This window comes from Petaurus breviceps, unplaced genomic scaffold (assembly GCF_028583685.1).
Source record: "Petaurus breviceps papuanus isolate PSGF00001 unplaced genomic scaffold, PetGlider_PUasm1.0 126, whole genome shotgun sequence".
Classification (NCBI taxonomy): Eukaryota; Metazoa; Chordata; class Mammalia; order Diprotodontia; family Petauridae; genus Petaurus; species Petaurus breviceps.
Genome location: NW_027185655.1, coordinates 35,369,233 through 35,384,867, shown reverse-complemented (window position 1 = coordinate 35,384,867; position 15,635 = coordinate 35,369,233). Strand labels below are relative to the sequence as shown.

General features: G+C 40.9%; 2 protein-coding genes across 2 annotated transcripts in view; one reads left to right on the top strand and one right to left on the bottom strand.

The window, feature by feature from the left end:
• PAPSS1 (3'-phosphoadenosine 5'-phosphosulfate synthase 1) overlaps window positions 1-15,635 on the top strand; it is a 524,017-nt gene that overhangs the window by 47,607 nt on the left and 460,775 nt on the right. The window lies entirely within an intron of this gene.
• HADH (hydroxyacyl-CoA dehydrogenase) overlaps window positions 1-15,635 on the bottom strand; it is a 58,350-nt gene that overhangs the window by 27,977 nt on the left and 14,738 nt on the right. Inside the window, exons 2-3 of the mRNA XM_069094851.1 lie at window positions 5,940-6,068; window positions 1,104-1,261 (exon numbers count right to left, since the gene is read on the bottom strand). Of these exons, the coding sequence (XP_068950952.1) occupies window positions 1,104-1,261; window positions 5,940-6,068 (287 nt within the window). The remainder of the gene's footprint in view (window positions 1-1,103; window positions 1,262-5,939; window positions 6,069-15,635) is intronic.

Here is a 15,635-nt window from a genome sequence, read left to right as displayed (position 1 = left end):
AGCATTCTGACTGGGCAAGTCCTGTAACATTTCTGAGCCTCAGTTCTTTCATATGCAAATGTACTCACAGGACTGACAGAAGGAAAGCATTTATAGAATTCTTCAAGATTTACAAACATGAACTATCAATATCGAAACCTCAATGAAGTGAAAGCTCTTGAGGGGAAAATTGTGTTACTCAACTTTGTATCCCCTATAGCAGGAAAGGGGCATATAGATGTAGAATGCACATAGGAGAGACTCAATAAATATTGAATGTATTCAACAATTCAGTTCAAGAAGCATTTATTAACCACCTACTGTGTGCTAGTTAAAGAGAAGGAGCCCTCTAGGGTGAGGGTCTGTGAAGGCACAGAGAAAGGTGTTAGAATGTATGTATGATAACTATGCCAATTTGGCTGGAAGTGGAACACACAAGGAAGAATGATAAGTAATGTGCCCAAAAGAGAGGTTGGCATCAGATTTTTGAAGGCTTTTAGATGCCAGAAGAAGAGATAATATTTTTTCTTAAAAGCAACAGGGAGAGAGGTGGCCAGGTGGTGCAGTGAGTAAGGGCGTCAACCCTGTTTTTGGGAGACCCGGGATTCATTCCAGTCTCAGATACTTGGCACCCACACAAAAAATAATTGGCCGTGTAATCTTGAGCAAGTTACTTAACCCCAATTGCTTGAAAAAAAAAAAGCAACAGGGAGACATATAGACAGGAGAGCAACATGATCAGATCTGTGAGTTAGGAATACCATTTTAGCAGCTCAATGGAGAATGTACTGGAAACAGGACAGACTGTATTCAGGATTTTTGTAGACTATTTGTAGACTATTACCATAATCAAAGGTGCTGATTGCCTAAGCCTCTGGTGGTGACTGTCCATATAGTAAAAAGGACAGATAGGGGAGACCTTGTGAAGGCAAACTCAGCAGGATTTTGCAACTGACTGGATATAGGGGACTGAAGATAGAGAAAACTGAGACTGACAACAAGGTAGAGAATCTGGATGCCTAGAAAGATGGCAGAAAATAGAACACCTGACAGAAAGAAGGAAGTTAGGAAAGGGGATGGGTTTTGGAGAAAAATAAGGACCATTTGGGTGCCTGCACACTTACTCTGCTGCAAACTTATCCAGCCTCTGGAAAAGCTCATTTTTCACTTTCTGGTTCTCTACGATGGCTTCTATCACCAAGTCAGTGCTATGGACCACAGAAGCCGCATCTGTGCTCCAAGATATGTTGCCCATGGTCTTCTTAATAAATTCATCACCAGCCTAATGAGTTTGGAAAGAGAGGAGAAAAAAAGTCACACACTTCATCTGAAAATATCTCTTAATATTGCCAAAACAGAGTGAGAAAGACCAAGAAACCAATGTGCCCCAGGAAATATTGCTATGTGCTGAAAATGAAATCTTCCTATATTTCACTTCAAAGAAATTATTCTATCAATCTCGTTCCAAATAGACATGCCAATCTTTATGTTCACACTGATAAGGGAGAAATGCTAATTTGTTCAAGTACTCAGAATCAGTAACACCGAATTCTTTGGCATCATTCTTCCTGGCCCAATAATTATTTTTATTCTTATTTTCAATGCAAGCCTATAGCTCAGCTCTCTAAGAAGGGCTTGAATTCAGACTGGTGTTTTCCAATACTCTAAAAAGTTGATACTATCTATTTTATCCCAGCACAAAATAGATTACAAGAGAAAAGTTAAGCTAGAGAAAAGGGAAGGGCAGCTAGATGGCTCAGAGGATAAAGTTCTGGGCTTGGAGTGAGGAAGAACTGAGTTCAAATGTGGCCTCAGATACTAGCTGTGTGACCCTGGGCAAGTCACTTAACCTATTCTTTGCCTAGGAGGAATTAGGTAGCTCAGTGGATAGAATGTCAGGCCTAGAGTTAAGAAGACTTGAGTCCAAATCCAGCCTCAGACACTCACTATCTGTGTCCCTGAACTAGTCACTTAGCCTCTGTCTGCCTTAATCTACTGGAGAGGGAAATGGCAAACCAATCCAATGTCTTGTCTTTGCCAAGAAAAACCCTGTAGATACTGCGGTCCACAGGGTCATGAAGAGTCAGACTCTAAACAACAACAATAAGGGGTGGGGAAGAATGAAGAGATTGAATCGTCTCACAAAGGCTTTGTCGAATTCAAATGCTTTCTTTATTTTCCATTCAGTATTATCTAGTTTTATAGCTTATTTCTAATAATTCTTCTATATTTCATTCAGGGAAACGTGTGTCCATCTGGAAACCCATTTGAAGTCTATTTCTATAATCAAAGAGCCTAAAATTCTAGGCAGTGACTGTATAAGTATAGAGAAACAGACTGATATAAGGAATGGTAGATTAATTCAAGAATACAACTTAAATTATGATTTGTGCCAAATTTGGTAAAAATCAACAAGGCCCCTCCAATGTTACCTTAGAAGACTAAGAATTACACAAATTCAAAATGCCAAAGGGTCAAGTTAAAACTGCAGAAAGATAGCTGGATTTTGGTCAGAGGGCCTGGGCAGGAATCCCAGTCTGACATTTAATCTCTAAGTGGTCTTTTTTTTTTCATTTTTCAAATGCTTTATTAACTTCTGATTTACATCATTCAATTCCGCCAGATTTTGAGTTACAAATTTTCTCCCCATTTTTCCCCTACCCACCGCCCCAAAATAGCAGTCCCACAGGATATCCCCTCCTCCAATCTGCTCTCTCGCATATTTTCTCCCATAACCCTTTCGACATCTCCAGTGGATCTCTATGCCCCAGTGCTTCTATGTCTTATTTCCCAATTACATGTAAAATAGTATTAATAATAGTGTGTATATATATATATATATATATATATAATTAAATATTTGATTTTAAAACTTTGAATTCCAGATTCATTCCCTTCCTCCCTTGTCACCCACCCTTACTGGGAAGATAAGCAGTTCAGTATAGGTTGTACATGTGTGGCTAATGCAAAACAATAACTTAGTAGATAGACTGTAAGAGACTGACTATATTTCCCTCCCTCCTATCCCACCTCCCACTTGTTCTATTCTCTACTTTGATCCCATCCCTTTTCAAAAGTAGGTGCTTCCAACTTCCCTCCCCCCCAGCCTGTCCTCCCTTACATCATCCCCCCTCTCATTCCCTTCCCCTTCTACTCTCCTGGGAGGGTGAGATACCATATTTAGTGTGTATTTCATTCCCTCCTCAAGCCAAATTCAATGGGAATAAGGTTGACCCATTCCCTTTTGCCTTCCTATTCTTCCCCTCCATTGTAACCATTTTCCCTTGCCTCTTCTATATGAGATAGTTTACCCCATTCTTTCTCTCCCCATCTCCTCTCATTATATTCCTCTCTCCCCTCTTAATTTCACCTTTTAAGTATCATCCCTTCCTGTTAAATTGGTCCTGTGCCCTCTATCTATGTATACCTGTAAACATGTATACATACATTCACATATGTATTCATATGCCCATATACCCTCATATATAGACATATTATATATATAATATATGATATATATATATATATATATTTCTATTCCCTTCAACTACTGAGAAAAGTTTCATAAGTTACAACTACTGTTTTTCCATGTAGGAATGTTAATAGTTCAACTTTGATAAGTTCCTTATGATTTCTTTTCCATTTACCTTCTTATACTTCTCTTGCTTCTTGTATCTGAATGTCAAATTTTCTATTCAACTCTGGTTTTTTCAGCAAGAATGCTTGAAAGTCTTCTATTCCACTGAATTGCCATATTTCCCCCTGAAACATGATACTCACTTTTGCTGGGTAGGTGACTCTTAGCTTTAATCCCAGCTCCTTTGACCTCCAGAATATCATATTCCAAGCCCTTTGATCCCTCAGTCTAGAAGCTGCCAGATCCTGGGTTATCCTGATTGTGTTTCTACAATATTCAAATTGTTTCTTCCTGGCTGCTTGTAATATTCTCTCCTTAATCTGGGAATTCTAGAACCTGGCTACAATATTCCTAAGAGTTTTCTTTTTAGGATCTTTTTCAGGAGGTGATAGGTGGATTCTTTCAACCTCTATTTTGCCCTCTGGTTCTAAAACATCAGGGCAGTTTTCTTTGAGAACTTCTTGGAAGATGATTTCTAGCTTCTTACTTTGATCATGGCTTTCAGGTAGTCCAATAATTTATAAATTATCTCTCCTGGATCTATTTTCCAGGTCAGTGGTTTTTCCCATAAGATATTTCACATTGCCTTCTACTCTTTCATTTGTTTGGATCTGTTTAACAGCATCTTGATTTCTCATAAAGTCATTAGCTTCCATTTGTTCCAATCTAATTCTGAAGCAATGATTCTCCTCATTGAGCTTTTGAGATTTTTCTATCTGGCAAATTAGGCTTTTTAAGGCATTCTTCTCCTCATTGCCTTTTTGAGCCTCTTTTGCTATTTGAGTTAGTCTATTTTTTAAGGTATTATTTTCCTCACTCAGGCTGCTGACTTTCATTTCATAATTTTCTTGCATTGTTCTCATTTCTCTTCCCAATTTTTCCTCCACTTCTCTTATCTGCTTGTTAAGTTCCTCTATGGCCTGTAACCAGCTTGTATTTTCCTTTGAAGCTTTTGGTACAGGAGTTCTGACTTCACTGTCTTCCTCCTGTTCCATGCTTTGCTCCTTTTTGTCCCCAAAATAGGAGTCTGATGTTGGAATCTTCTATCTGCTTTGTTTCCTTTGCCTGGTCATGTCACCCCTCAGTCACTTGACCCTGGGCTTTTTGCCACAGTAGGACTCTGCCACCAGACAGGGGAGCTTTCGTCCCAAACGCTGAGGTTTTCTCAGCTGCCAGAGGTATTAGTTGGGTGCCCTCTCTGTGGTCTCCACATGCTCTGGCAAGCTGGACACACACACCAGGACCTCCACCCTAGACTGCAATCCAAATCCAAGTGGGTTAAATCAAGAGCAATTACCCCTCAGACTGGTGCTTGGTCCCCCTACACTCTGCAGGCCAGGAGCTGAAGCTGCCACATGGCGCTGGCTGGCTATGCTGGCCTCTCAGCAGCTTCTTGCCCCAGGGGCAAAAGCCATGCACTCCCACTTACTGGGTCACAAAGTCCAGACTTCACTGACCTCTCACCTTGTCCTTCCCATCTATGTGTTGATAAATCTGGAAATGGCCACAGCTGCTGCTGATCTGGAGTCCCTCTGGCCAGCGGCTGGTCAGGCCCATCCTGGGGCTAAAGCCTCAGCATGGGGCTGGGCTCAGCTCCCAGAGTGCTGCACTGGCTGATTCCTGCCAGCTGGCCAGGCTGTCCTCAGCGGGAGGTTAGCTTCTCTGTGTCATTTTGTGGGTTCTGCAGCTCCAAAGTTTGTTTAGAGTCCCCTTTTTACATAGATTGGGGAAGGTGGAAGCTGGAGTGGCAGGGAGGTCCTACTTCTACTCTGCTATCTTCCAGAGCTGCTCTCTAAGTGGTCTTTAAAAGAGTCACTTTACCTTCTGGAGCTTTAGTCCCTTCATTTGTAAAATAATGAAGTTGCACCAGATAGCCTCTGAGGGTCCTTCAGCTTAAGCCTATGATCCTATATTCCTACTGTGTTCAGTCCAAACTTCAATGCCCCTGGATGTCTCAGAAATATTTGTATAGGGCAGCTTAAAAAAGGAAAATATTTGCAACAGGATGATTCAGAAACCAAGAACAGACTCCCCAGTAAGCAGTGGCATAACAAGGAATTCTGATGAGGGCAGTAGATGAGGGCTGCTGAGGACAAGTCAGAGATGTGGAGAGCCCCCATCAGTGTCTCTCTGATGCCTATATTCCCAACTACTCTTTGGGCCTCTTGAGTCATAAAAGCACACCTGATCTCCCTACCCCTCACCATTGTGCTTGTTCAACAGAAAAGTGCTATCTTCCTGGTATTATTTACCCCACACAAAAATCACAATACAATCAATTTCCAAGTGGTTTGATTTGATGGTATCAAGACTAAGACGTTACCTGAGGGTCCTCTGCAAATTTCTTTTTGACCACTCTCTGGAGGTTTTCTTCAATTCCTTTTCTGGACTTGGCCAGGATCTCATCTGACTGGTCCACTAACACAACCGCATGTCCAGTTGATGCAGCAACCTGGGACAAAACAAATACCATCCACGAAAAGTAAGCTGACAAAACATAGAGATTAAAAATTCATGACGAACAAGAGAAGCGGAAACAGGAATCTCAAGCTTTTTGCCAGCCACAACCAAGATTCCCCATCATAATTACTGAGACTAACTTTGGGAACACTTGACTCACAGTTAGGCAAGACACAAAAATGTCAGGAAAACCTGGGTTCAAATCTCACCTTTCATATAGCATTAGCAGTGTGGTCCTGTACAAAGTCAATAAACCTCTGTGTGCCTAAGTTTGATGTCACAGATTCTAAGGGGGAAAATGAGGCAGATAACTAGATGGCTCTGTGGATAGAGTACTAAGCCTGGAGTCAGGAAGACTTGAGTTCAAATCTGGTCTCAGACACTTAGTAGCTGTGTGACCTTGGGCAGGTCACTTAACCTGTTTGCCTTAAACTAAAGGAGAAAGAAATGGCAAACCACTCCAGTATCTTTGCCAAGAAAACCCCATGAACAGAACTACATGCTATGGTCCATGGCGTCACCAAGAGTTGGACATGACTGAAAAACAACAACAACCAGGGGGAAAAATTACAAAAACTTAAGCAAGTTTATAAAAATAAACTCTTGTGCCTCAGTTTCCTCCCAGGCAGTTATAACCTCTGACCTCACAGGAATATTATCATAAAGAGGAAATGATGTATTACTGACATGTGAAACCCTGGGCAAATGTTCAGGCAAGCTCAACTCGTTTTTAGTTAAGGGAGCAGAGGATACAAGGTAATATCAGAGGATACTAGTAGCAAGGGGTCTGAGCAAAGACTTTATTCATGCAGAAGGTAGCATGTGTGGGTACATATGCACACATGTGTATGTGTATCCACATATCACTGACATGATAAATTGGAGATAATCAACAGAGTTGTGACAGTAAAATGTCGTGAGGCTGGAAAGGTAGATTGGAGGCAGGCTTTGAAAGGCTTTAAATACCAAACAGTATTTGGTCATGGAGCTGATGGGGAGTCACTGAAGCGGGAGAGTGACATGGTAAGCCTTCAGTGCACAGACACCAGACATCTAAGAGAACTTCACCATTCCCTTTGAGTTAATTATTCATCTCAATTGATTAATTTTAATTAATTAGTTGTTAACTTTTGATTATAGCACAAGAGTCATGGCAAAGTCACAAGGAGATTAGAATCTCATCTTTGATGCTGTGGTTTAACAAAACAAAAAACGATAAAGCAAATTTCCCAAAGAGGTGTTTAATACTCAAGAGTAACTACAAAACTGAAAGGTAGTTCCCTTAGTTCCTCCCATTCCTATGGATGCTACAGGCCAAATCCCTTCAGAGGGCTGACCCGATGACCGCTCTTTCCCTTGGTGATCACATGTGCTCTCAGGGGTTCAATTATGACCCCACGCAGATGATTTCCAAATGCACACACCCAGCCCTAATTTCTCCCCTTAACTTCATTTTCTGCCCTAAGGGAGTTTAGATTCTATCACGGAATAGACACACTTGCTGAATGTTCCTACTTGGATGGCCCACTAGGACCTAAAACTCAGGATGTTCCAAACTAAGTTCATCATCTTCCGCCCTACCCCACTCCAGAATTACCCCTCCTCCAGACTTCCCTATTTCTCATGACATGCCTACCATCTTCCTTGTCAAAATCAATCTGAAAAGATAAGCTGCCATCAGATTTGAGCAGTTACAGAAGACAGCAGACATTGTATTTTATACTAGAAACAACAGAGAGGTTCAGATCTGAGACATCCTTCACATTCCTTTCTCTTCCCTCATACCACCCTACTTCAGTCTCTCCTCACTTCATGCCTGTCTGGACTATTTTCATACTTTTTGAGTAGTCTTCACATCTCCAGTTTCCTCCCCATCTTCAATCCATTCTTCTAACAGCTGTCCAAATGACCTTCCTAAATCAGGCATAGGGCTAGTCATGCCCCTGCTCAAAAACCTGCTCAAAAACCCTACAACTGCTATAATAAAATGCCAACCATTAACACATTGGCTCCAACCTACTTCCCAGTCTAAGTTCACATTACTCTTCCATTCACACAGTGTCAATGCCAGGAAAAATGGACTGCCAGCTATTCTAGGAATCTGATATTCCATCTTCTATCTCAGATTGCCCATTGTTTTCTTTTAAAAATTGTTATATTTTTTTTAACTTTTTTAAAATTTGGGGTTCCAGATTTTCTCCTTCCTTCCCACCTCTCCTCTACCCACTGAGAAGGCAAATATTATGATGTCAATTATACATGTGAAATCATAGAAAACATATTTCCATATTAGCCATATTCCTCCCCCCTCACCCCCCACCAAAAATGAAAGTAAAAAATAAAAACACTTCGATTTGCACTCAGAGAGTTCATTAGTTCTTTCTCTGGAGATGTATAGCACTTTTTTTCATCAAGAGTACACTGGAATTATCCTGGATCACTGTATTGATAAGAGTAGTCAAGTCTTGGGGCAGCTAGGTGGTGCAGTAAGAGCACCAGCCCCGGAGTCGGGAGGACCCGGGATCAGTTCGGGCCTCAGATACTTAACACCCACACAAAAAAACTGGCCATGTAACCTTGGGCAAGTTACTTATACCTAATTGCTTAAAAAAAAAAAAGAGTAGTCAAGTCTTTCACAGTTAATGTTATTGTGTACAATGTTCTCCTGGTTCTACTCACTTCACTTTGCATGAGTTCATATATATAAGTCTCCCTAAGTTTTTCTTATAGCATAACAGTTCTACATCACAATCATATGCTACAACTTGTTTGGCCATTCCCCAATTGATAAGTATCTCCTCAATTTCCAATTCTTTGCCACCACAAAAATAACTGCTATAACCATGCTTGTACGTATAGTTCCTTTTCCTGTGATCTCTTTGGGGTACAGTAGTGATATCACTGGATTAAAGGGTATCCACAGTTTTAAAGCCCTTTGGGCATAGTTGCAAATTGCTCTCCAGAATGGTGGGACCAATTCACAACTCCACTTATTAGTGTACCGATTTTCTCTCAACCCCTCCAGCATCTGTCACTTCTTTTTTTAAAAATTTTTTCAAATGCTTTATTAACTTCTGATTTACATCATATATTTCCGTCAGATTTTGAGTTACACATTTTCTCCCCATTTTTCCCCTACCCACCACACCAAAATAGCAGTCCCACAGGATATCCCCTCCTCCAATCTGTTCTCTGCCATATTTTCTTCCATACTCCTTTTGATTTTTCCAGTAGGGCATGGTGGATCTCTATGCCCCAAGTGACTGTATATCTTATTCCCCAATTACATGTAAAATAGTATTAATAATAATAATTATATATATATATATATTTAAACACTTGATTTTAAAATTTTGAATTCCAAATTCATTCCCTTCCTCCCTTGTCACCCACCCTTACTGGGAAGATAAGCAGTTCAGTATAGGTCATACATGTGTGGCTCATGCAAAACAATAACTTAGTAGATAGATTGTAAGAGACCGACTATATTTCCCTCCCTCCTATCCCACCTCCCACTTGTTCTATTCTCTACTTTGATCGCTTCCCTTTTAAAAAGTGGGAGCTTCCAACTTCCCCCTCCAAGCCTGCCCTCCCTTCCATCATCCCCCCTGTGATCCCCTTCCCCCCTACTCTCCTGGAGGGTGAGATACCATATTTAGTGTGTATTTCATTCCCTCCTCAAGCCAAATTCAATGAGAATAAGGTTGACCCATTCCCTTTTGCCTTCCTACTCTTCCCCTCCATTGTAACCATTTTCCCTTGCCTCTTCTATATGAGATAGTTTACCCCATTCTGTCTCTCCCCATCTCCTCTCATTATATTCTTCTTTCACCTCTTAATTTCATCTTTTAAGTATCATCCCTTCCTATTAAATGAGTCCTGTGCCCTCTTTGTATATCTGTAAACATATATACACACATTCACATATGTATTCATATGCCCATATACCCTCACATATAGACATACATACACACACACACACATTTCTATTCCCTTCAACTATTTTCATGTTGAGAAGAGTTTCATCAGTTACAATTATTGTTTTTCCATGTAGGAATGTTAATAGTTCAACTTTGATAAGTTCCTTATGATTTCTTTTCCCTGTTTACCTTCTCATGCTTCTCCTGCTTCTTGTATCTCAATGTTAAATTTTCTATTCAACTCTGGTTTTTCATCAAGAATGCTTGAAAGTCCTCTATTCCACTGAATGACCATATTTTCCCCTGAAACATGATACTCAGTTTTGCTGGGTAGGTGACTCTTGGCTTTAATCCCAGCTCCTTTGACCTCCAGAATATCATATTCCAAGCCCTTTGATCCCTCAGTCTAGAAGTTGCCAGATCCTGGGTTATCCTGATTGTGTTTCTACAATATTCAAATTGTTTCTTCCTGGATGCTTGTAATATTCCCTCCTTAATCTGGGAATTCTAGAACCTGGCTACAATATTCCTAAGAGTTTTCTTTTTAGGATCTTTTTCAGGAGGTGATAGGTGGATTCTTTCAACCTCTATTTTGCCCTCTGGTTCTAAAACATCAGGGCAGTTTTCTTTGAGAACTTCCTGGAAGATGATTTCTAGCTTCTTAGTTTGATCATGGCTTTCAGGTAGTTCAATAATTTTTAAATTATCTCTCCTGGATCTATTTTCCAGGTCAGTGGTTTTTCCCATAAGATATTTCACATTGCCCTCTATTCTTTCATTTGTTTGGATCTGTTTAACAGCATCTTGATTTCTCATAAAGTCATTAGCTTCCATTTGTTCCAATCTAATTCTGAAGCAATGATTCTCCTCAGTGAGCTTTTGAGATTCTTTTTCCATCTGGAAAATTCAGCTTTTTAAGGCATTCTTCTCCTCATTGCCTTTTTGAGCCTCTTTTGCCAATTGAGTTCGTCTGTTTTTTAAGGTGTGATTTTCCTCAGTCAGGCTGTTGACTCTCATTTCATAATTTTCTTGCATTGTTCTCATTTCTCTTCCCAATTTTTCCTCCACTTCTCTTATCTGCTTTTTAAGGTCCTCTATGGCCTCTAACCAGCTCATATTTTCCTTTGAAGCTTTTGGTGTAGGAGTTCTGACTTCACTGTCTTCCTCCTGTTCCATGCTTTGCTCCTTTTTGTCCCCAAAATAGGAATCTAATGTTGGAATCTTCTGTCTGCTTTGTTTCCTTTGCCTGGTCATGTCGCCCCTCAGTCACTTGACCCCTGGGCTTTTTGCCACAGTAGGACTGTGCCACCAGACAGGGGAGCTTTTGTCTCAAATGCTGGGGTTTTCTCAGCTGCCAGAGGTATTAGATGAGTGCGCTCTCTGAGGTCTCCACACACTCTGGCAAGCTGGACACACACCAGGACCTCCACCCTAGACCGCAATCCAGATCCAAGCAGGTTAAAGCAAGAGCAATTACCCCTCAGACTGGTGCTTGGTCCCCTTTCACTCTGCAGGCCAGGAGCTGAAGCTGCTACGTGGCACTGGCTGGCTGTGCTGGCATCTAAGCGGCTTCTCGCCCCGGGGGCAAAAGCCACACACTCCCGCTTACTGTGTCCCAAAGTCCAGACTGCGCTGACCTCTCACTTTGTCCTTCGCATCTATGTGTTGATAATTCTGGAAACAGCCAGAGCTGCTGCTGATCTGGACTCCCTCCTGCCGGGGGCTGGTCAGACCCTCCCTGGGGCAAAAGCCTTGGCGTGGGGCTGGGCTCAGCTGGCTCCCAGAGCGCTGTGCTGGCCAATTCCTGCCGGCCCACTGGGCTGTCCTCAGGGGGAGGTTAGCTTCTCTGTGTCATTTTGTGGGCTCTGTAGCTCCAAAATTTGTTTAGAGTCCCCTTTTACATGAATTGGGGAAAGTGGAAGCTGGAGCCCAGTAGAGGTCCTACTTCTTCTTTGCTATCTTGACTCTGCCCAGCATCTGTCATTTCTAACAGGCATAGGTGGTACCTCACAGTTGTTTTAATTTGCTTTTCTCTTATTAAGTGATTTAGAGTATTTTTCATGACTATAAAGAGCTTTGATCTAAAAACTGCCTGTGCATATCCTTTGACCATTTGTTAACTGCGGAATGGCTTTTTTTTTTTTTAACATCATCTAAAGCATAACAGATTCTACTCTACCCCTGTATTTTTAACTCCATGTGTGTCTTTTTATTTCAAACAACATATCATTGGCTTCTGGTTTATATTCCATTCTGCAATCCACTTGTGTGTTATGGGTTGGTTTATCCCATTCACATTCAGTTATGATTACTGATTATTTTCCTCCCTCCTATTTTCTTCTGTTTATCCTTCTCTTTTTACAGTCCCTCCTCAAAAGTCTGTTTTCCTTCTGACCACTGCCTACTTGACTCTGCCCTCTTTCTTGTCACACACACCCCACCACTCCCATAACTCTTTATCTCTTTTCTCTCTCATTTCCCTACTAGGTAAGGTAGATTTCTATACACAACTGAGTATACATATGTACATGTATTCTTCTCTCTTTGAAACAGTTCCAATAAGAGTGAGGTTCAAGCACTGCCCACTACATCCCATTCACATATTTCACCTTTACAAGTGTTTTACTTTTGACTATCACCTCCCCCAATCTGTCCTTCCCTCTATAATTCCTTCTCTCTCCTCTTATACCCATCCCTTCTTACTTCCCTATAAGGGTAAGACAGATTTCTATGTCCAACTAGGCTTGTATATTATTCCCTCTCTGAGTCAATTCTGATGAGAGTAAGGTTCAAGAGTTGCCTGCCAACCCCAACCTCTATCTTCCTCTCCACTGTAATAGCTCTTTTGAGCCTCCTTTATGTGAAATAAATTACCCCACTTTACTTTTCCCTTTCTTCTCCCAGTACATTCCTCTTTCTTACCCTCTTACTTTTGTTTTTTAGTATATCACCCATTATAGCCAACTCCCACTTTCATTCTCTGTCTATATACACTCCTAATAGGGGCAGCTAGATGGTGCAGTGAATAGAGCATAGGCCCTAGAGTCAGGAGGACATGAGTTCAAATCCAACTTCAGACACTAAACACTTGGGCAAGTCACTTAACCCCTGCCTTCCCTCCTCCAAAAAAAAAAGTCAGTTACATATATTCTTAATAGTGATAAAATTCTTTATGTCTCATGGAGTAATTAGTTTCCACTTGCCTGATTCTAATTTTTAAGGAATTATTTTCTTCATTGAACTTTTGCACATCATTTTCCATTTGGCCCATTCTACTTTATAAGGAATTGTTTTCTTAGTGAAGTTTCATATAACTTTTTTCATTTTTTTGTGCTTCCTTTACCAAGTTGTTGACTCTTTTTTCATTATTCTCTTATATTAGTCTCATTTATTTCCCCAACTTTTCTTTTACCTCTTATTTGATTTAAAAAACATTTTTTTTGAGCTCTTCCTAGAGTCCTTTTGAGGGCCTGAGACCAAATCACATTTTCTTTGAGGATTTACGTGTGACTGTTTGGACACTGTTGTCCTTGTCTAAGTTTGTGCATTGAGCATTCTTTTCACCATAGTAACTTTCTATGCTCAGGTTCTTTTGTTTTGTTTTTTGCTCTTTTTCCCAGCCTATTTCATAACTTTTCACTTCATGTTTAAGTTAGGCTCTGCTCCTGGAATGGAGAGGGTACAGTCCCAAATTTCTTGTGGTAAGGCTCAGAGCCTTGCTGCTAGCTTGCACCGAAGGTGGGGTCTAACTTCTATCCCTCCTCGAGTGAGGTCTGCCTCTGGCTTGCTCAGGCACCAACCCAGTGACACAGACTTTTCTTGTTGACCCTCCAAGCTGACCTGGGCTGGAAAACTGCTTCATTGCTCCAAAATTGGTTTTGAGGAGTTTTTCTGAGGTTATGTGGAGGAGAATCTGGGAGAACTGAGCCAAGTTCCTGCCTCACTCCACCACCTTGGCTCCAGAAGTCTATGCCCTCATTCTATGTAAATTTTTAACTGCTCTAATAATGATAAAGTTCTTAGGAGTTACATATATCATCTTCCCATATGGGATTGTAAACAGCTTTAACTTTCATCAAGTCCCTTTTGATTACTCTTTCACATTAACCTTTTTGTTCTTCTCTTGAGTGTTGTATCTGAAAGTCAAATTTTCTATTGAGCTCTGGTCTTTACATCAGGAATGCTAAGAAGTCTTCTATTTCATTAAATATCAATTCCTCCTCCTTTCACCCTGGAAGGATTATACTCAATTTTGAGGGTCAAATTCCATTTTTTGTTTGCTCATTTTTCCAGTCTATTTCTTCCCTTTAAACTTTATGTTAAAATTGGGCTCTGCTCACCTTGGGATGGGAGGCACTGTCCCAAGCTTCAGGCCTTTTTGTGTTGCTGCTTTGAGCCCTAGTTCTGGGGGTCTGCAAGTTTTTGGTGCTTCCAAGGTGGTGCAATGTGGGGAGAGGTGAGCTCACTGCTCTCCTGGTCTATGTTCTGGTCTACCCAGAAAGGGTCCCTGGCTCCTCTCCAGTTGTAAATTCATTCCTCTTTGCCTTGGAACTGCCACCAGATTTTCTGCCCCCTGGTAACTGACCATAACCACTCCTTTCCACCCTAAAATTTCAATCCAGATCTATGTATATTCTTAATAGAGTTGCCAATTGGTGCCAGCTGCACCCAGTGCCTACAAAAGGGTTACCTGTAATCTCTTTCTGACCAGTTGTCCAACACCCCCCCTCCTCATCTTTGAACTGAGAGCTCCTGAAGCCGCTTAATCTTACTGAATGAACACTCTAGAGGAAATGCTATACCAGCAAGAAAACAATGTAATTAAAAGATTTGCTAGGCAACTGTCTGAAGAGGGCAAAGCATATTTGTCAGAGGACCCTGTGTCCAAGTGATTGAGGGGATAAAATTATGTTTATTTTCCCAGTTCACCTGGGACAAGCAAAGCCTAACTCAAGTAGAAAGTGAAAAGGAAAATCAGTTTTGGAGGTGAGCTGCTAACTGATCCTATTGGATTATCAGTTTCATTACTGGAAAAGCAGTCCAAGAAATCATATTTATTAGTGAAATCTGTGACCCAGTTTCCCTTCCTGCCTCAGTCAGGTAATTTTACCATTCTTCAAAATCCTCATGCAGTCAGAGGGCCACACTTGGGGACCTGGTGGGCTACAAGTGGCCTTGGGGCCACAGATTTCCCATCCCTGGTTAAGTAATGGGCAGGCAAGACAGTGGGTAGAAGTAAAGTAGAGAAATCAGGAGATAAAGGAAGTAAGAGATAGGCACAAACATAAAATCAAAGAGCATGAGTAGATACTGTTAGGAAAGCATATGTTTATATATGTATGTGTGTGTACATATATGTATCCCCATTTAATTGTAGCCTGGGGGAAGGTGGGGAGGAAGGAGGAAAAAAGAACAAAGTAAAAATGTATACAGCAGAGAACAAAAGAAAACCTACCAGGAAGCAAAGAAAAGATGGGCAGCTCTGAACACAATGGGTAGTATGTAATATATATGGGCTTTCTTGAAATGGAAATTTATTGCTATATATTTTGAGTCCTCACTTATGTTCTGCTGTGCACATGACACGGTTTTTCTTATTTTCTATTTAAGTTTTTTTTTTTTTTTTGCTTTTTGGAGGG